Here is a 22,632-nt window from a genome sequence, read left to right as displayed (position 1 = left end):
CTTGGCGTCAAGAACGCCCCCCTCCCCCCCCCCACGTGCACGCGCTCCGGAGGTGGGGTCGCGCGATGAGGTGTAGCGGGCGCGAGATTGTCTGCCCATCGACCCGCCCGGGGTAAGGCGAGTCAAAATAGCAACAGTGTCAGCAGCAGCTTGCAACAGTAGCAATACCAGCACAGGGCTACTGCTTGCAACAGTAGCAATACCAGCACAGGGCTACAGCTTGCAACAGTAACAATAACATCATAGGGCTACAGCTTGCAACAGTAGCAATACCAGCACAGGGCTACAGCTTGCAACAGTAACAATAACATCGTAGGGTTTAACCGAGCGGGGTTGCAGATACCCAGAGGGGTTGTATTATTTGTGCAAGCTGTAAGGAGGTGAAGCCATCATGTTGACACCGATGGAAAACCGCAGGGTGACCCAGGTAGAAAACCGCAGGGTGACCCAGGTAGAGAGCCACATCACGACCCAGACGGAAGAAAGCTTGCAATACAATCACCACAACTACGAGTACGAGCTGCAGGAATACATGCTGCAAGAGGACGATTGGGACAGGGACCTGCTCCTGGACCCTGCCTGGGAGCAGCAGCAGAGAAAGGTTGGTCAGCTTTTGTTTGCTTGCAACTCTTGTTACTTGAGGGTGAATGTTACCCGCAGTCTTGCTTCACGTCCCGCTGCAAAAAGACTTATCCAGACTAGTATAGCGCTGAGGGAATTTAGCTCTGTCTGAGGTTCAACCTTTGGAATGGATGGAAATAAAAATCCGGTTGTTTTTTTTGTGAAGTGAGCAAAATACATATTGTGGTGACCAGTTCGATCTCCACCACAAACAGATGATCTGGTGATCATTAAAATGCTGTTGGGTTGTTAGTTATATTGTTGCTTAATGATAGGGTGTTGTTTTATGTGGTCTTTCATTAACACATTTACGTAAACACAAATAGAAGGCAAACCAAATTTTAAAAATATTACAATAGTCTGCACAAAACAGTTGTACTATATAATGTAAAGCAACCTTCTGGTAAAATATTATAATATACGTATTGGGCAGCACAGTGGTGCAGCTTGTGGAGCCACTGCCTAAGCGCCAAATACTCTGATCGATCCTGACCTTGGTCTTTATGGAGTTTGCATGTTCTCCGTGACCGCATGGGTTTCCTTCAGATGCTATTGTTTCCTCCCACATCCCAAGTCCATGCTGATTTGTAGGTTAATTGGCTTCTGTAAAATTGTTCCTAAGGTGTTGGGAGTGGATGAGAAACTGCGATAACATATAAAGAGTGTGAATAGGTGATGGATGATCGGCGTGGACCCGCTGCGCCGACGAGCCTGTTTCCATGCTGTTTCAATCAATCAATGTAAAGATCAATATTTGGTTTATGTTAAACACAAAAAGCTGGAGTAACTAACTCAGCGGCACAGGCAGCATCTCTGGAGAGAAGGAATTAGTAACTTTTCTTGAGACCTTTCTCGACCCGAAACGTCACCTATTCCTTCTCTCCAGAGATGCTGCCTGTGCCGCTGAGTTACTCCAGCTTTTTGTGTCTATCTTCGGTTTAAATCAGCATCTGCAGTTCCTTTCTACGCAGTTGATTTATGTTAATGGTCTTGCTCCTCGTTTCTGCCAGGCGTGAGGTATGCTGAGAGTTATAACAGCTGATGATGTCTTCTGCTGAAATAGTTGTGGACCTAATAATAACCAGAGTCTCTACTGTATTATCTCCCCTAATCCATTGTATTAAACCAGAATTACATGCACCAGTTGCCCCCTAACATTGAGTAACAGAGTCACACAGTGTGGAAACAGGCCCTTTGGCCCAACTTGCCCACACTGACCAACATGCCCCATCTACACATCCCACCTGCCTGCGTTTGGCCCATATCCCCCTAAATCTATCCTATCCATGTATCCGTCCAAATGTTTCTTAAATGTAACGATAGTATCTGCCTCAACTATCTCCTCCAGCAGCTCGTTCCATACACCCACCATTGTGTTTTAATAAAAAGTTACCCCTCGGGTTCCTATTAAATCTATTCACCCCTCACCTTAAACGCATGTCCCATGATTCTCGACTTCTCCTACTCTGGCCAAAAGAGTCTGTGCATTTACCCGATCTATTGCTCTCATCAATTTTTAAATCACTCAAAAATAACACTGTTATATTTGCCAACCTTTAGCGGCTCGGTGCCTTGGAAAGTATTGAATTTGATACCTACACCCTCTCCTACCGACCCTGATGGTGAAAAAATGCAAGCAATGCAGGTTGAAAGCGCTGTGTGGCGTAGGGGAGATTAAAGGGCCTGTCCGACCGGCGATTTTTTAGGCAATTACAGGTGACCAGGCTGTCGCCACATGGTCGTCAGGGTGCCTATGTGGTCGTAAGTAGCTCCTCAGTCGCCCAAAGAATCATAGCGTTTTTCTGGTTTCCGCTGTATTTGAAATGTTCAAAACCTTTTGGCGACAGTTGGCTTGACGTCAATGAGCGTAGCTTGACTTCTCCTGACGTAGGTGCTGTCGTAGGTTGTCGCCAAGATAACGTAGGTTGTCGCCAGTGCTTACTTTGGTGAATTCCATTGGTGACTACCCACATCAACCGGCGACAGGTACCGGCGACTGAATTGTCTTACCTTGTCGTAGCTTGTCGCAGGTGGACGTAGGTTGTCGTAGGTGTGATCATAGGTGGATGTCCTAATGGGTCGCTGGTTGTCGGTAGCTTGCTGTAGCTTGACGTCGACTAAGTGGTAGGTTGTTGTAGACATTGTCGTAGACATTGTCATAGGGGGGGGGTCCAGTCGCCGTTTTTTCAATGACCTGCTACGACTATGACAGTCACCAAAAAAATTTGCCTAAGTGGAATAGGCCCATAAAAGAGGACTTGTTGATCTGTGACCTTTGGTACACTGGCTCAGTCGGACCCAGTGGTAAGGGATGTATACCTCCTGGAGCTTGAATATTCAGTGTACAGTATTACCTGCAGTTCTAGTTGCCCCATTACAGAACGGATGCGGAGGCTTTGTAGAAGGTGGACAAGAATGTTGCCAGGATTAGAGGGTATTAGCTATAAGGAGAGTTGGACAAATTCAGATTGTTTTTTTCTGGATTGCCGATGGGTGAGGGGAGACCTGACAGCAGTGAATAAAATTATGAGAGGCATAGAGAGGGTAGACAGTCAGAATCTTGTTTCCAGGTGGAAATGCTGCAGTTTCCAGGGTGAAAATGTCAAAGACTAGAGGGTACAGCTTCAAAATGAGAGGGGCAAGGTTTAAATGAAATGTGTGGAGCACATTTATATTACACAGAGGGTAATGGTATGTCTAAAACACAGAGGGTGGTGGTGGTGGAGGCAGATAAGATTGTAACATTTATGAGGCTTTTAGATAGGCACAGAGATGTGCAGGAAATGGAGGGGTATGGATCATGTTCAGGCAGATGAGATTAGTTTATTTTGGCAATACGTTCAACACAGGCATTGTGGGCCAAAAGGACGGTTCTGGTGCAGTACTTTTCTAGGTTCTATGTTTTATTTGAAAGGGATGGATTAGAAGGAAAAGTGGTAGTCGTTAGATTAACAACTTGTGTAATATATCTGGGAATGTTTGGTTTTGACTGGTGGACAGACCCCGTACCCTTGACATCTGTACTAATCACCACCCTCTAAAGAAATTCTTCCTCGTCTCCTTTCTAAAAGTACATCCTTTTATTCTGAGGCTTTACTCTGGTCCTAGACTCTCCCACTAGTTCAGTTCACCAGTTCTGTTCAGAGATATGGCATGAAAACAGGGCCCATGTCAACCATTAATCACCCATTCACACTAGTTCGATGTTATCCTACTTTTTCCAATCACTCCCCACACACTCGGGGCAATTTACAAAATGCCAATTAATGTACAAAACTACACATCTTTGATAGACACAAAATGCTGGAGCAACCCAGCGGGTCCGGCAACATCACCGGAGAAACAGAACAGGCAACATTTCGGGTCAGAACCCTTCTTCAAGTAGAAACATCCTCTTCGCATCCACTCTATCCAGGCCTTTCACTGTTCGGTAAGTTTCAATGATGTCCCCCCCCCCACTCATCCTTTTAAACTCCAGCTCCAATTTATCACTGGGAGGTGGGATCAATAGTACAATATGTCTGGAATGGAACAGTATGTTCTATTGTCTCCTTTTAAATAAACTAGTGGAATATTTGAGCAGCATCTTTGAAAGGAAAGTACGTTGTCATTTGTCACATTGTTCAGCATCATATCATAATGTATGGCCATTTTCATTGAAGTTGCTGAACTCAGATTTCAAAAGTATAGACAATAGACAATAGGTGCAGGAGTAGGCCATTCGGCCTTTCGAGCCAGCACCGCCATTCAATGTGATCATGGCTGATCATCCCCAATCAGTACCCCATTCCTGACTTCTCCCCATATCCCCTGACTCCGCTATTTTTAAGAGCCCTATCTAGCTCTCTCTTGAAAGCATCCAGGGAACCTGCCTCCACCGCCCTCTGAGGCAGAGAATTCCACAGACTCACCGCTCTCTGTGAGGAAAAAGTGTTTCCTAGTCTCCGTTCTAAATGGCTTACTCCTTATTCTTAAACTGTGGCCCCTGGTTCTGGACTCTAATTATGTGGGTACAGAATCTCATTAGGGGCATAAGTGTGTGCTTAACTCTCAGTCTGAGACAGAGAGTCATGTTAAAAATGTACATACACCCAATATCTGCTCCCCATTGAACTTCATGCCTGGATTCTGGTGTAAAGCACTGGATAGAGCAGCGCGATGGTAGAGTTGCTGCCGTAAGGGGCTGTCCCACTGCGGCGACCTAATCCGCGATTTCTGGTGAGTTTGCCCTCGACATGCTTGCAGCATGGTCGACACGAGGTCGTAGGAGGTCTTTGTAACTCTCCTTCATGCTCGAGAGTAGTCCCCGCATACTCAAGGCTTCAGCTAGGTCACGGCGTATTTTTCAACATATTGAAAAATGCCCGCGAGTAAAAAAAGGTCGCCATGGAAAAAATCGATACTTTTTTTACTCGTAGGTTTAGTCGTAGTAGGTCGGCATGTTATTTGTAGGTAATTGAGGGTAGTCGAAGGTAATCGAAGGTAGTCGTAGATAGTCTTCAACGTAGTCGAAGGGGGATCGAAGGAGGTCGTCTTCACTCTCCACTATTCAGTGTCCAATTTTCCCAAAGCTAGTCTTCAACATGGTCGAAGGAGGTCTTCAACATGACATTTTTTCAAACTCTCTTAAACTCTTCTAAACTCGCCAGTTAGTTCGCCGCAGTGGAACAGCCCCTTTACAGTGCCAGAGACCCTGGCTCGATCCTGATTATGGGTGCTGTCTGTATGGAGTTTGTACATTCTCTCTGTCACTGCATGGGTTTCGCCGGCTGCTTTGGCTTCCTCCCACGCTCCACAGATTTGTAGGTTAATTGGTTTCGGTAAAATTGTAAATTTTCCCTCGTGTGTAGAATAGTGCTAGTGCACGGGGTGATCGCTGGTTGGCGCAGACTCGATGGCTGATCAGCCTGTTTCCATGCTGTTTCTATAAAGTCTAAAGTTGTGTTAAAATCATACACAGCCAATGTCTGTTCTGCACCATGTCAGGATTCTGGTGAAAAGTCTTCCATGTGCAATGTAACGCACAGCAAGACCACTTTGCATACGGCAGCTCTGAAATATATGTTTAAGAGGGAACTCCAGATGTTGGTTTATAGTGAAGATAGACACAAAAAGCTGGAGTAACTCAGCGGGACAGGCAGCATCTCTGGAGAGAAGGAATGGGCGACGTTTCGTTTCGGGTCTGAAGATGGGTCTCGACCAGAAACATCACCCGTTCCTTCTCTTCAGAGATGCTGCCTGTCCCGCTGAGTTACTCCAGCTTTTTGTGTCTATCTTTGAAATATATATTTAAATTCTCCCTGTGACCACTTGGGTTTTCTCCGGGTGCTCCAATTTCCCCCCACACTCCACAGACGTACAGCTTTGTATGTTAATTAGCTTCAGTAAGTTGTAAAGAAAATTGTCTCTAGTGTGGATAGTTATATGGATGGGAAAGGAATGGAGGGTTATGGTCTGAGCGCAGGTATATGGGACTAGGGGAGATTATGTGTTCGGCACGGACTAGAAGGGTCGAGATGGCCTGTTTCCGTGCTGTAATTGTTATATGGTTATTATATGGTTATATGTGTGTAGGTTAGTGTATGGAGGTGATTGCTGGTAAACATGGACTCAGTGGGCCGAATGGCCTCTTTCTGCGCTGTATCTCTAAAGTCATCCAAACAAACCCTTCATCGTTAGTCTTGATTTGTTGCTGCCTGGCTGTGCCCTGCACATTAAATGTAACAGATTCCAAATGGTGAAGGGATTCACCTCACAGTGGGAGGAAAAGCCAACTGTAATGATAATTATAGAGGTCCTTTAGTTTGGAAACCATGCACAGGGGCCTGAAATGAAAGGATTTGCAAAGTAACATAAATTACCGATGCAGTCATAGATGCATGCCCATCTCAAGTTCCTGTCGGGCTCAGCACTGCTCAGTAGAGCTAGATGACCTTGCTCCAGTTGTTGTTTGGATACTGATTATTTGGAGAGGAACATGGTAACTAATGAGTCATTAGCAATGAATAACAGGCATTCGCAAAGTACATTGTTTATAATAACATTAAATGAAAGAAGATTGCAACTTTAGAGGAAACTGGGGCGCTCAGAGGATACCCACATGGTCACAAGGAGAATGTGCAAACTCCACACGGACAGTACCCGAGATCAGGATTGAACCTGGGTCTCTGGCATTATGACGTAGCAGCACTACCAGCTGCATCACTAAATTTCACTGAAGGGTGCATCTTTAATTGTATGAGAGATCAAATGTGTTACCATGCAAGGTTTCCCAGTTTGTGTTCACATTTAGCGCCACACCCCAGCGCCACACCACTGCGCAGTTAGGTGGCCGATGAGACTGCTTTCAGTATCTAATATGTGGATAAGTGGTGTGTGGAGAAATGGATGTTTACTGTCCCATTTAAAAAAGAAAGTCTGCTTTATGCTCCCAAGTCCAGCTGACGTATTTCATCACAGCTGCAGGATATGTACGTATTCTGCACGTCCAAAATAGGAACTGATTGTATTTCCCGGGAATGCAGGGACAAAATATTGCAAAAATGTGATCTGCCAGCCGGGATTTTAGAACTTGCTGCCTGAAAGCTTTGTAAGTAACCCAAGCTAAAATACTGATCGCAGATGTCACCACCTGTAACGCTGTAATCTGGATGCTTGCATTCTATAACCATTGTGTTACTTCATGACTGGGTGGAAGAATGTTCTGCTGGTTTTCCTCGAAATATAACTGTTAGCATTGTTTGGCGGAATGCCTTTTGACTCCATACATATCCTTGACATTTTAATAATCAGAGTTGGTTGATAATTTTAGGAACAATAGTCATGCCTTATTTTAAAAAGCTTAGTGTTGGCTTTGTAGATCTGCAGGTGCTGGTTTTCCAAAAAAAAGGACACAAAGTGCCGGAGTAATTCAGTGGGTCAGGCAGCATCTCTGCAGAAATCAATCAATCCAATTGCAAAACATCGATAGGTGACGTTTCAGATCAGGACACTTCTTCAAACTGATTGTGGTGGCAGGGATGTTGGGATGTTAGGGGGGGGGGGGGGGGGGGGGGGGGCGGGACAAAGCTTAGTGAGTGATAGGTGGATACAGGTGAGAGGGAGGTTTTTGAAAGGCAGGTAGTTGGGCAAAGGCTAGAGATGAAAAGACAAAAGGTGTGCGATAAAGATAGAAGAGGTGTGAATTGTGTAGCCAGAGGAAGGAATATGGGTGGAAGGGGAGGGGGAAAGAGAGAAATGGGTATGAATTCAGGTCGGGCACTTGGAAGAGAGGAAGGAGGAACCAGATCTGAAGCGCCCCCTGTCTATGTTCTCCAGAGGTGCTGCCTGACCTGCTGAGTTACTTCAGCACTTTGTGTCATTTTTTTCTCACGCTGACATTATTGCTTCAGAGGATAAATCCCTTTTAGTAAAGAGCAAGCAGTTCCATTTTCAGGGACAAGAGGTTGAAACACAAAATGACACAAATGCTGGTGTAACTCAGCAGGTCAGGTAGCATCTCTGGAGAACATGGACAAGTGGCGTTTCAGATCGAGACCGGGTGGAAAGAAGAAAATTGGGAAAGTGTAGCGAGACAAATTGTGACAGGTAGTGGGTGAACACAGGCAAGGGAGGGTTTTTGATAGGCAGAGGGTTGGAACAAAGGCCAGAGAAAAGCAGATGGTGTGAAATAGGTTTGAAGAGTTGCGGATTGAACGAGGAAAGTAACGGAGGGGGGAGTTGGTTGGGGGGAGAAATAGGTGGAAGTTCAGGTGGGGCACGGGGGGGGGGAGGTGGTAAAAAAATGGGGTTGTGAGGGAGAAGAGGGGGTAATTTTAATTTCAAGAGGCATCTGGACAGGTGATTGAAAGAGCAGGGCAAAGCGGGATGTGGAGTTAATGAAGTTACGTGGATTAGTATAGATAAGCATGTTGGTTGGCATAGCCATGGGCCAAGGGTCTATTTTGACGTTATCTGACTGTGAACCCTTTGATTAAGGGTGCACTTATGAGAACATTGGTTTAATGGTTGTACATGGCAAATGGTGCAGGGTTATCATGTTAGGGTTTAATTTACCCTAGTGTAGATGGGGCATTATGGTCAGCATGGGCAGGTTGGACTGAAAGGCCGGTTTCTGTGCTGTGTGATTCTATGGTTACAGAAACATGCCATAGTCATGCAGTACAGGCACAAGGACTTCGGCCCAACTTGTCCATGTTGACCAAGATGCCCCATCTACACTTGTCCCATCTGCCTGCGTTTGGCCCATATTCCCTCTAAACCTATCCTACCCAGGTACTTAACCAAATGCCTGATAAATGTAGTTATCTTTTACATGCACTAAAATGCATGTTTATTTCCATAACATAGTACTGCATGATTGGATGCAGATTGCAACAGGTCTTCACCAGCAAAGTCAACTGAGTAACAGCAAATGAACATTTAACCTTATGCCATTTTATACCTCTGTGCGAAATTAACCGGGATTATGAAATTATATTATGAAAAATAGCTTTCTCTTTTCCCTTTGATTATACCAGTTGTGAAATATGTGGTTGTTTTAGCTTGGCAGTTAATGGCATGAGTACATTTGTACACTTTATCTCACCTGCCTTTGATTATTCCATGTGTTCCCCAGGGACTTTCCAATATGTCTTGTTAATTTTTTTTCCATTTGGGGCCTTGGAGATGGGCTGTTTTTGTTTTAAACAATTGCCGCTACTTCCTTGATGATCTTCAGGGTGAAGGAGGAGCATTGGGGATGATATTGAGAATCACAAGTTGCTGCATCAGAAACCCTGCATAAATGGTTAAAAAAAAAGTACACAACCTCCTGCTCTCTGTTGCCTATCAGATTGGAAACATAGAGGGATACATCGTGGAAACAGGCCTGGCCGACAAACTTGCCGACACCAACCAATTAGTTTGGGTTAGGTATACGGCGAGGAAACGGGCCCATCAGCTCTCTCAGTCTACGTTCACCAACGATCACTCTGTACACTAACACTATCCTACACACTAGGGACAATTTACAATCTTTACCAAAGCCAATAAACCTACAAACCTGTACGTCTTTGGAGTGTGGGAGGAAACTGGAGCACCCTGAGAAAGCTGTCTCGGGGAGAAAGGTCAAACTCCGTACAGACAGCACCCGTAGTCAGGATTGAACCCGTCTCCAGATGCATCTTTTTAGAGGTAAATCTATTCAAATCTAAGGATGACACTTTTAACCCGATCTTTCTACCCAAACCCAACATGTAGATTATCAGGTGCTGCTTAAATCACACACATTTAATTGTACTAAATACGCCTGTGGCTGGATTGAACCATGGATGATGACAGTAAATGCTAAATGGGAAGCTTGAAAAGCAATGCGAAACACGATGCCAGCTGTCGGTATCTTGAGTTGGAGTCACAACTGTTTGCTCTGGTGTTCTCATTCTCTGAAGAATGTGTTCTCCTTTGTAACAGTGAAGGTGAGACCCAAGGACTTTCCAGTCTGCCCATTCCTGAGCCTCATTAATGTTGCATGTCACCAACATTATACTCTTCTAATTCATGGAATTACTGAACTGTTTATTCACCGTCCTACATGTATTTATCTGTTCATGTCCTTTGCCGTCTCTTTATAATATTTTATGACACCAAGAGTTAACATTTGTTGATGAGTCTGGAAATTTAGCAAGTTTGCAACGTTAAGGCTCATTCTGTGACCTAGTATTCCAATGTAAAATTAAATGATTAATTTCAATAAACATTTTAAAGCTAATGAATCATAAAAAAAAAAGATATGAACATGAGAACCCTTCATCGCATTTTAGTTTTGTTTATTGTTAGTATAATGTGTACAGAGGTAAAGTGAAAAGCTTTTCTTTGCATGCTATCGAATCAAAGGAAATACTAAATACGAATACAATCAAATCATGAACAGTGCACATAAAAATGGATAAAGGGTACAACATTTTGTGCAAAGATATAACATTGAAGTCCAATAAAGTTGAATTAAAGATAGTTCCGTCTCCAATGAGGTCAGGACCACACTCTAGCTAATGAGAGGACGGTTCAGTTGCCTGATAACAGCTGGGAAGAAGCTGTCCCTGAATCTGGAGGTATGTGTAGGAAGGAACGGCAGATGCTGGTTTAAACAGAATCTGGAAGAATGTGTTTTCAAACTTCTGTTCCTCTTGCCTGAAGGGGGAGGGAGAAGATGGAGTGACTGGTATAAGACTGGTCCTTGATTATGTTTTTTGAGGTAGCGTTAAGTATAGATGGAGTCAATGGATGGTTTGTGTGATGGTCTGGGCTGTGTCCAGTTACAACACCATTCTGCTTTCAAAAAATGATTATATTTTTATTGCCCCATCCCGTTCATTCTTTCTTCTCATTGCTCCCGTCCGGCAAGAAGGTACAGAAGCTTGATGGTCTGAGCTACGTCCACAACTCTGCAATTTCTTGTGGCCTTGGATGGTGTTGTTCTTGGATGGTGCTGTTCCTGATATGATATTATAGCTGTCATGGTCATAGTCTGATCCTCAGTCCCACTCTGCATTCTAAATCCTACTGTAAGAAGGTGGGCGACAAAGTGCAGGTAGCTAATTGAAAAGGCAAAGATGAATGCAATGGGTTGTATTCAATCTCCCTAGCCCTGGGATATTAGGGTCAGAGTCATACAGCATGGAACCAGGCCCTTCATTCCAACTTGCTCACACTGACCAACATTCCCCATCTACACTCATCCCACCTGCCTGCACTTGGTCCATAACCCTCTAAACCTATCTATCCATGTATCTGTCCAATTGTCTCTTAGCCATTGTGATAGTACCTGCTTCAACTATCTCCTGTGGCAGCTTGTTTCATACACCTTCCACTCTTTGTGTAAAAAAAAAGTTGGAAAGGGTGCAGAGAAGATTTGTGAGGATGTTGCTAGGACTCTAGGGCCTGAGCTATGGGGAGAGGTTTAACTTATCTGCAGCACCTGGACTGAATTCTCAGAATGGGTGCTTCGCAAAAGCACCAGGTTCAGGAATAGCTACTTCCCCACAGCCATCAGGCTATTAAACTTGGCTCGGACAAAACTCTGAACATTAATAGCCCATTATCTGTTTATTTGCACTTCATCAGTTTATTTATTCATGTGTGTGTATATATTTATATAATGGTATATGGACACACTGATCTGTTCTGTAGTCATGCCTACTATGTTCTGTTGTGCTGAAGCAAAGCAAGAATTTTGTGGTCCTATCAGGGACACATGACAATAAACTCTCTTGAACCTTGAATCTTGAATGGGTTGGTTTAAAACTTCCACCTACACACAAATGTTCATTTAGTTGTATTATTTGCAGCTTCCCGATGGATCTAGAGTTATTATTTTTCATATGCACCAACAATGGATCCATGAATTTCTTGCTTGCAGCAGCATAACAGGTGAGGGAGGGTGATTGGTAGAAAGTTCTGTGGTGTTTTATGGTCATGTTTACCTAAATGTAATGAAATCTTTGCATATCGTTAGTTCAATGACATGCAGTACCTGCTATACATTAGGCATAATCATACTAAGTTTAAGAGTATAAGATGGTAGACTATATGGAGTCCATATGAGTCGCCACATTTTGGAATCCATCTTGTACTCTTCAAAAGAAGGGTGGAGATAGTAACAAAAGCCAGAGATGAAAGGAAGGCAAAAGGGTGTCAAATAATAAAGAAGAGGAGGAGTGAAATGTAGGTTTAAGGTGAAGGGGAAACGATTTAATCGGATTCTGAGGGGTGACCTTTTCACACAAAGGATGGTGTGTGTATGGAACAAGCTGCCAGAGGAGGTGGTTGAGGCTGGGGCTATCCCAATGTTTAAGAAGCAATTCGACAGGTACATGGATTGGACAGGTTTGGAGGGATGTGGACCAAACGCAGACAGATGGGACAAGTGTAGCTGGGAGATGTTGGCCAGAGTGAGCAAATTGGGCCAAAGGGCCTGTTTCCACACTGTATCAGTGTTTGACATTTAATTACGGCCTTTGTAGATTGTTGAAAAATATCATTTTTGCTTTAATCAATTTTTTTAGATTTTTCTTATCTTTGTTCAAGTAAAAGGCTTGCTTTCTCTTTCTCAGCCACTGAATAATTTCCCATATATCCAAAAGCAAGGCAACTCGAGTGCAATTCTTTTATTTTTGGTTAATTATGTCAATATTTATGTTGATATTATATCTTGGTTTGTACATTATACTACTGTTTTTTTTAATTTAAAGGCCACATGTTTAAACAGATTAATCAATTGTGCTTTGTGAAAAATTATGTACCTTAACCTTAAAATACATCAACATTTAAACCTTTAGTATTAAATGTCTGTCCTCTCCTTATTGACTTGTAACGAATGCAAATTTCTTAGAAATATCATTTATTCTGCAAGCTTCTTGTTCTGCTTTCAAAAGATATTCATGGAGTGAAGTTGACTATTTCCACATCTTGTCTGTATTGTCTGCATGTGCCCAAGAGTGGATGATTTTGGAAATATTTTATCAGACTTTAGAGATGCAGCGTGGAAATAGGCCCTTCTGCTCACCAAGTCCTCACCCACTAGCGATCACACTGTACACTAACACTATCCTATCTGGATTCAACCTGGGTCTCTGGTGCTGTAATGCCCCTGTCCCACTGAGGAAACCTGAACGGAAACCTCTGGAGACTTTGCGCCCCACCCAAGGTTTCCATGTGGTTCCCGGAGGTATTTATCAGTCCTCCTACTTGCTTCCACTACCTGCAACCTCCGGCAACCACCTGCAACCTCCGGGAACCGCACGGAAACCTTGGGTGGGGCGCAAAGTCTCCAGAGGTTTCCGTTCAGGTTTCCTAAGTGGAACAGGGGCATTAGGCACTAACTCTACCACTGCGCCACAATGCAGCACTTACTTTGTTGGTTTTTGTTTTGTCTGATAGTGGGAAGAGGGGCTCTCAACACTGATGCCTTGTGGATGCCACCATTTACTTGCATCCAGACCGTCAAACATCCAGGAACCATTTTTCTCTGTTCTCTCTATTGACTACTTCATTTGGCAAAGTTGCATGCTTACAATTGGGTTTTGCACTATAGTAAAGTAGGACTCCATTGTATTTAGTGGTTTTCATCTTCTATTAACTGTGGTACATTTCTCATTACTTAAAAGACCCAATACCAAAGTCTGAAGAAGGGTCAGAAACATCCCCCATGCTTTTTCTCCAGAGATGCTGCCTGACCTGCTGAGTTACTCCAGCTCTTTGGATCTGTCACCAACACAACATATCTCTTTATTGTACTTTTTTTATTTATTGAACTTTTTATTGTTTGTTTTATTAGAGATACAACGCGGATACAGGTCCTTGAGTCCACTGAGTCTGCGCCGACCAGCGATCACCCCACACATGAACATTATCCTACACACTAGGGATACATTAACATTATCCTACACATTAGGGACAATTTACAATTTTACTGAAGCTGATTAACTTGTAACCCGTACATCTCTCGAGTGTGGAAGGAAGCCAGAGCACCCACGTGGTCTCAGGGAGAACGTACAAACTCCTTACAGACAGCGCCCGTGATCAGGTTTGGACTCGGGTCTCTGTTGCTGTAAGGCAGCAACTCGACCGCTGCACCACAGTGCCGGTTATGCTGCTGCGAGGGGTGGCACAGTAACACAGCTGTAGAGTTGCTGCCTTACATTGTCAGAGACCCGGGTTTGATCCACAATACGGTTGATGTTTATACATTCTACTTGTGACCGTGTGCGTTTCCTCCGGGTGCTCTGGTTTCCTCCTACATTCCTAAAACATGCAGGTTTGTAGGTTAAATGGCTTCTGTAAATTGTCCCTAGTGTGTAGGATAGCAACTGTACGGATGATCACTGGTCGACGTGGACTCGGTGGGACATATGTTTCCACACTGTATGACTAAAACTAAAAGTAAGAATTTTGTTATTCCATTTTGGTACGTGTACCATTGTAGACTCTTGACATTAAGAGATCAGTATCAGTTCAATTGTGGCAGGGAAAGATTATTTAAAAAAAACATCAAAAACATTTATTTTAAATGTAATTAATTCATAGATGAATTTAACATGGCAACCTAGTGGTAATGTGTAATAATAAATGGGAATTTGGATACTTTACCTCTGACATGGGCATTGTGATATTTCAGTCACTAAAACACTCTGAGAACAGTCATTGCTGAACGTTTGAAGTTTGTCAGGCAGAATTCTGACAGTCGACCAATGTTGCTATGAGTTGGGATCAAGTTGCCACCAGTTGTCAGAGCTTGCATTTGACATTCGTCAAACTCGCTGTGTCCTGTCGCGCAATAATCTGTATCCATTATTGTACATTGTAATTTAAAAGTAGGGACAGAGTGCTTTATAATGAGATGCCTTGTAACATAATAGATGACATTTTGGACAAGGCAGTGTAAAATGAGCTAATAAAAAGGAACTGCAGATGCTGGTTTATACCAAACATTGGCACAAAGTGCTGGAGTAACTCAGTGGGTCAGGCAGCATCTCTGGAGAAAATGGGTTGTTGACGTTCTGCGCTCCCACGGTCTCACAGAGCTTCCCTTCATACATTGGCTTGGTCATGGAAGCAAGGTTTCCATGAAGGACCTGAAGGAATCAAACATTTTAACAGTAGTTTCATGTGCACTGAAGTTGGCTGTTTTTGTAAAATAATAGTTTCTTTTAATTTACCTGAAATAGAAATCCCCATCTATCATTGGCAAGATATGAGTTTGAGTCACTGAATCCAATAGTCCAGATATCTGGCCACTGGACATTAACCACTGTAATATTGTACGTTCATTCCATCAAATTGAATGAAATGAAGGAAAAATGTGGAGTCTTCTGACCTTGAACATGGAGTTTGGATAACCTCCCTTACACAGCAGGCTGAAATATCACGGAGATCAGCATCCCAAAACGATCCAGAAGCCAGGAATCTGAGTGTCCATGACCTTAATTCCACAGGCAGAGTAATCCAGCCTGTGTTTGGGGTCACACATTCTGACCACTTTGTTTTTTACGGTATAAATTAGTGGAAAATTACAGCGTTGAGTGGAAAAATGCTGGGTTCTGTGGCAGCTGTGATGGCGGATCTAAAGTCACTTATTTTGAGGAACCTGATCATTGGTGATAAAGTGAGAGTCACTTGTCTTGGGGAACCTGACCTTTACCTTTACACACATACCGTGTGATGATAAGATTGGAGGATCAAGAAAGCGTGCCAAATTGCTTCTGCTTGCTACTGCTTACATACTTGTACAATGCCTATTGTAAATCACTTGCTCTGGGGAACACTTGGAACTCCAAGCGAGTGACAGGTCGTGGACCAGAGTAAGTCCCACAGGGTGACAAATAAATTTGTTGAAGCAAGAACAGTGTGTTGGTTCAGGATATTTACTGAGGAAAGATCGAGGGGAAAATAATCCAGTTTAACAATTCCAACAAAGACTGTCTTGGTGTGGCCAGCCTGTCTGCCTGTGAACGCTGGGTGGATACAATCTTGGGTGCTAGGAACTTGTGTGTCAACTCTCACTTGATCTCCATGATTGTCTGTGCTGCCCCTGACACGTGGAGTCATGGACCATTGGCCCAACTTGCCCATGCCGACCAAGATGCCCCATCTACACCAGTCACACCTGCCCAAGTTTGGGACATGTCATGGAATCAGTAATGGAATCTTACGGCCCAACTTGCTCATGTTGACCAAGATGCCCTGTCTACACTAGTCTTACCTACCCTCTGAACCTTTTCTATCTATGCACCTATCCCAATGTCTTTTAAATATTGTTACAGTACCTGCCACAATTACCTCCTCGGGCAGCTCATTCCAGATACCCACCGCCCTCTGTACGGAAAAAGTTTCCCCTTGGGTTCCTATTAAATCTTTCCCCTCTCACCTTGAACCAATGTCCACTGGTTTTTGAATCCCCTACTTTGGGTAAAAGACTCTGCGTTCACCTTATCTATTCCCTTTATGATTTTGTACCCCTCTATAAGATCACCCCTCATCCTCCTGCACTCCACGGAATAAAGTCCTAGCCTGTCCAACATCTCCCTGTACCTCTAGCTCTCGAGTTTAGGCAAAATCCTCATGAATTTGATTCTCATGACATTTCTAGCCAAACAGCATTCATCCTATAGCAGCGTGTCCAAAACTGAACGCAAAAGTAAAATGCAGCCTCACCAATGTTGGAAGAGTTTGTGGACCCCATATTGGCCCCATCAGCCATCTCAGAATCCACACATTTGTAACGGAGGAGCCATTCTTGATCCTGTGACCACGCCAAAGAAGATAATGTCTACTTGCATCAATTCTCAACCAATCTATTTCTTCAGTTACCCCTTTAATAGTTTTATTTCACATTCTACTATTAATCTTTTCATCATTTAATCACTCCTCCAACTTATCACTGGTTGTGCATATTTAAGGTGATGGATAGGCTGTTAATTGAGCAGCCCAGACCATCACACTAACCAACCTCCCATTGACTCCATCAACACTTTACGCTGCCTCGGCTAAACCACCAATATAATCAATGACATAGAAACATAGAAATAGGTACAGGGATAGGCCATTCGGCCCTTCGAGCCAGCACCACCATTCAATATGATTATGGCTGATCATCCAAAATCAGTACCCGGTTCCTGATTTTTTTTTTCCTTCTCCATATTCCTTGATTCCTTTAGCCCTAACAGCTTAATCCTCTCCCTCTTCCATCAGGGAAGAAGCATAGAAGTGTGAAAACACACACCTCCAGATTCGGGAACAGTTTCTTCCCAGCTGTTATAAGGCAACTGAACAAACCTATCACCAATTAGAATGGGGTCCTGAGCTTGTATCTATCTCATTGGCAACCCTCAGACTATCTTTAATGGGACTTTATCTTGCACTAAACGTTATTCCCTTCATTCTATATCTGTACACTGATTGTAATCATAGTGTAGGAAGGAACTGCAGGTGCCAGTTTACACTGAAAATTGTCTTCCCACTGACTGGATAGCACAGAACAGGAAAGCATTTCACTATAGTTCGGTAGACGTGACAATAAATTAAACTAAACGATGTTTCACCGTAGATGATGACTTGTGGATACAGTATTTCTGTACAAAAATACTATATTGGGCCCTTTGGCCCAACTTGCCCACCCCCACCAACATGTCCCAGTTACACAAGTCCCACCTGCCTCTGTTTAACCCATATCCCTCTAAACCTATCCTATCCATGGATCTGTCTAAATTCATCCTCTTTGATCAAAATCTGCAAGATGGGAAGGGCTAGACTTAGTAAGAACCTGAGGGGTTATTTTTCACTCAGAGGGTGGTGGATGTATGGAATAAGCTGCCAGAGAAGGTAGTTGAGACAGGTACTATAACTGTATATAAAATACACTTGGACAGATACATGAATAGGATATTAGAGCGACATGGGGCAAAGGCAGGCAACTGGAGCTAGCTTAGATGGGGCATCTTGGTTGGCATGGGCAAGTTGGGCTAATGGTCCTGTTTCCATGCTGTATGACCCTGACGTTTATAATAAAATATAGAGTTGAATTCAGTTTAGAGATACAGCGCGGAAACAGGCCCTTCGGCCCACCGAGTCCAGGCCGACCAGCGATCCCCATACACTAGCACTAACCTACACACTAGGGACAATTTACAATTGTTATCAAAGCCAATTAACCTACAAACCTGCATGTCTATGGAGTGGGGGAGGAAACCGGAGTTCCAAGAGAAAACCCACGCAGTCGTTGGGGAGGACGTACAACCCCTGTACAGACAGCACCCGTAGTCAGGATCGAACCTGCCGCTGGAAGGCAGCAACTCTACCATTGTGCCGCCCTACCAATAGGTTTTCTTCTTGCTCAGTTAAACTGGTGAAATGCACGGGTTTCCACTGGACATACCAATACTAGGGAGGAGACAGATACCATTTTATCTAAAATTGGTGTTTGTTGGATGTTAAGGTTTGGAATAGTTGAAACATTGAGGCGTGTGTATAGAGAAGTAAAACTTGATGAGGATAGCTTATATTTAAAACTGGTGAAATGAAACAAACTTCTTAGGAAGCATTACTGCTTTTGAAGATTGCTTTGCTGATGAGTATTTTTTGGTTGCATCCTGTTTTGAATTAACTTTTCAAGTTTCTGCCCAAAAATCATTCCAGTTCCCAATAGTGCAAGCCCAAAATATTGAACTACCCACAGCACATTGTTAATCACAAAATCATTCTGGGTCATTCCAATCTCTCCTTTATGAGTTGGTGCCAAACATAATTAGCCTTGAATGTCATAGTCATACAGTGTGGAAGCAGGCGCTTTGACCCCACCTCCCCTCGCTGACCAACATGCCCTTTAACACTAGTCCTGTTTGCCCGTGTTTGTCCCATATCCCTCCAACCTATCCTATCCATGCACCTGTATAAATGTTTTTAAGTGTTACATAGAAACATAGAAATTAGGTGCAGGAGTAGGCCATTCGGCCCTTCGAGCCTGCACCGCCATTCAATATGATCATGGCTGATTATCCAACTCAGTATCCTGTACCTGCCTTCTCTCCATACCCCCTGATCCCTTTAGCCACAAGGGCCACATCTAACTCCCTCTTAAATATGGCCAATGAACTGGCCTCAACTACCTTCTGTGGCAGAGAATTCCAGAGATTCACCACTCTCTGTGTGAAAAATGTTTTTCTCATCTCGGTCCTAAAAGATTTCCCCCTTATCCTTAAACTGTGACCCCTTGTTCTGGACTTCCCCAACATTGGGAACAATCTTCCTGCATCTAGCCTGTCCAACCCTTTAAGAATTTTGTAAGTTTCTATAAGATTCCCCCTCAGTCTTCTAAATTCTAGCGAGTACAAGCCGAGTTTATCCAGTCTTTCTTCATATGAAAGTCCTGACATCCCAGGAATCAGTCTGGTGAACCTTCTCTGTACGCCCTCTACGGCAAGAATGTCTTTTCTCAGATTAGGAGACCAAAACTGTACACAATACTCCAGGTGTGGTATCACCCCTTTGTGCAACAACAAAAAAAATGTACCTCAGGTTCCAATAAAATCTTTTCCCCCTCACCTTAAACCTATTTCCTCTGGTTCTTAATTCCCCTATTGTGGGTAAAGGGCTCCATGCATTTATTCTATCTATTCCTCTCATGATCTTCAACACCTCTACCTGCTGGCTGGCACATTCATGAAATTCACTTTTCACATGAAAACAAGCTCTATAGATTTCAACTTTGATCTCTTGGGTTTCTAGTCATAGAACTATAATTCCTGTTTGGACCTTAAGCCTGAATGATGCCTGGCTTGGAGGATATTAGTTGTAAGAAGAGGTTGAATACTTAGATTGATTTTTTTCTGGCATGCAGGAGAGTGAGGAGAGACTTGATAGAAATATATAAAATGATGAGAGGGGTAGATAGGGTAGACGTTCAGAACTTATACCCAGGTGGAAGATGAGAGGGCATAGCTTTAAGTTGAGAGGGGCAAAGGTGTGGGGCAAGTTTTTAACAAAGAGGTGGTCAGTGCAGGTAGGGGTATGCACGATATCCAAGTTTGCTGATGATATGACGTAGGTGGAGGGGCAGTTAGTGTAGAGAAAGCAGGGACTCTGTAGAAGGACTTGGACAGGTTGGGAGAGTGGGCTGAGAAGTGGCAGATGGAATAGAGCGTAGCAAAGTGTGGAGTCATGCATTTTGGTAGTAGGAATAAAGAGGTAAACTCTTTCTAAATGGCGCTGTGAGGCAACAACTCTGCCACTGCGCATTGTGCCGCTTGCAGCGGTAGAGATGCTGCCTTACAGCGCCAGAGACCTGGGTTGATCCTGACTGCGGGTGCTCTCTGTACGGAGTTTTGTACGTTCATCCTGTGACCACATGGGCTTTCTCCGGGCGCTCCACCCTTCTCCTACATTCCAAAGACGTGCAGGTTTGTAGGTTAATTGGCTTCTGTAAATTGTTCCTAGTGCGTAGGATAGAACAAGTGTACTGGCGATCATAGGTTGGCATGGACTCAGTGGGCCGACGGGCCTGTTTCTGTGTTGTATCACTAAACTAAACTAAACAGAGTAGAAAAATAACTTACATAAGGCTTTTTACAGAAGTCAATTAACCTACAAACCTGCAGCCTTTGTAGTGTGGGAGAAAGCAGCAGCGTCCGGGAGATACCCATGCAGTCACGGGGAGAACATACAAACTCCATACAGACAGCACCCATAGTCATCTATGTTCTTTCTTTCAAACTCCCTTCCTCAGGATTTCATTGTTCTGCATTTACTGGTATCACTTTCAATGCTCTCCTCACATTCCAGATAGAACTTTACTGATTGTCTTCTGTTTTGCTGTTTCTTTCTTCCCACTTTCCACAAGCATTTTTAATTTCGTTTCTTGCCTTTATTTCAGTTCCTAGTTTCTACCTTTTTATTTTCCTATGATTTTAAATAATTGGAAACAGCTTTTCTAATATCTCCAAATTGTAACTTTTGGTCAAAATGCCTTAAAGGATCAAAGCTATAATATAATTATTTGAGTATTATAGCTGTTGTTTTGTCAAAGTTGCCTGATTTTGAAGTATTGGTACAGGGCTTTTAACCTGTTTAAAAGCATAATTGAAGTATAAAAGATTAAGATTGAACAGGCTGAATTTAGAAATCAAATGTAGAAACGAGGAACTGCAGATGCTGGTTTACAGAAAAGAACAATAAGTTATAAAAGGTACACAAAATTGCTGGGGGAACTCAGCGGGTGCAGCAGCATCTATGGAGCGAAGGAAATAGGCGACGTTTCGGGCCGAAACCCTTCTTCAGACTGAAGAAGGGTTTCGGCCCGAAACGTCGCCTATTTCCTTCGCTCCATAGATGCTGCTGCACCCGCTGAGTTCCCCCAGCAATTTTGTGTACCTTCGATATTCCAGCATCTGCAGTTCCCTTTTGAACAATAAGTTATAAAGACTGAGCAGGCCGCTTTTAGTTTAGTTTATTGTCATGTGTACTGAGGTACAGTGAAAAGTTTTTTAGTTGTGCACTATCTAGTCAGCAGAAAGACTATACATGATTACAACCAAGCCATCCACAGTGTACAGATACAGGATAATGGGAATTGGATTTTGTACAAGATTTGGAAATAAAATGTAGAAACAAGGAACTGCAGATGCTGATTTACACAAAAGAACACACAATGTTGGATTAATTCAGCGGGTCAGGAAACATCTCTGAAATCTCGGCATCTTTTTTTACAAATAAAATGTTTTGTTACTCTTGAGTTCTCTGACCTATCGGATATAATTTCTATTGTGCAGTCCTGTCCCTGTTGAAGCTGAAACCTGACAGCAGTTCATCCTTTCCTGTCAAATGTCAAACTCATTGATGTCTCTACTTAATCTTCCCTGGCAGAAACTGACTGCCGTACATCCGCCAGTGTCTCTGAGATATCGACTGGGATTTCTATGTTGGCTACACTCTGTAACTGGATCTGCTGCTGCATTAGCCACAGGTCCCCATTTTGAATGTTGAGGAGGTGCGAGAGAGAGTTCTTGGCAATGCTGCTTCGCCAGTCTAGGCGTCTGAATGGATTACTGCCCCAAATAGAAACTAGTCATGTTGCTTGTGCTGGGATATGCCCCAACACAGCAGATATCTTACAATTGGTACAGTGCTGTCATACCTTCTCCTGTCCTTCATGTGAACTCTGAAGTTCAAGCTTCACCACTGCTGCATTCCATGATGATGCTCAAAGGAACTACATGAGAACCCAACCTCCCCCCCCCCCCCCACACGCCTCCCTTCCTAGTGCCACCACTAAAGGTGTTTGAATCACTGCTTGTATTTAGAGTAAAGTGGGGCTGTGGATTTTGAGCTGGAGTGGGTTATTGCAATTATAATATTTTAATTTCATGGAAAATACAACACTATGTGTTTTCACTGTAACTTTCTCTCCTGTTATAGAAAATAGGTGCAGGAGGAGGCCATTCGGCCCTTCGAGCCAGCACCGCCATTCATTGTGATCATGGCTCA

At 43.4% G+C, this 22,632-nt stretch overlaps 1 protein-coding gene and 1 long non-coding RNA gene across 4 annotated transcripts in view; one reads left to right on the top strand and one right to left on the bottom strand.

The window, feature by feature from the left end:
- The first annotated feature begins 97 nt into the window (after window positions 1-97).
- Window positions 98-22,632, top strand: part of actn2 (actinin alpha 2) — a 64,079-nt gene continuing 41,544 nt past the window's right edge. The window contains exon 1 of one of the 3 annotated variants that reach the window (XM_033025450.1): window positions 98-601. In XM_033025450.1, coding sequence (XP_032881341.1) covers window positions 392-601 — 210 coding nt within the window. In that variant the 5' untranslated portion in view covers window positions 98-391. The remainder of the gene's footprint in view (window positions 602-22,632) is intronic. The other 2 variants (XM_033025449.1, XM_033025448.1) reach the window with 2 other exon arrangements.
- Window positions 3,915-21,444, bottom strand: LOC116975987. The gene is made up of 3 exons (XR_004412830.1): window positions 21,429-21,444; window positions 11,582-11,587; window positions 3,915-3,993 (listed from the first exon to the last, which is right to left on the bottom strand). It is a non-coding gene; the product is annotated as an uncharacterized LOC116975987 (long non-coding RNA).

This window comes from Amblyraja radiata, chromosome 8 (assembly GCF_010909765.2).
Source record: "Amblyraja radiata isolate CabotCenter1 chromosome 8, sAmbRad1.1.pri, whole genome shotgun sequence".
NCBI classification, from domain to species: Eukaryota; Metazoa; Chordata; class Chondrichthyes; order Rajiformes; family Rajidae; genus Amblyraja; species Amblyraja radiata.
This window is presented reverse-complemented; position numbering and strand designations above follow the sequence as displayed.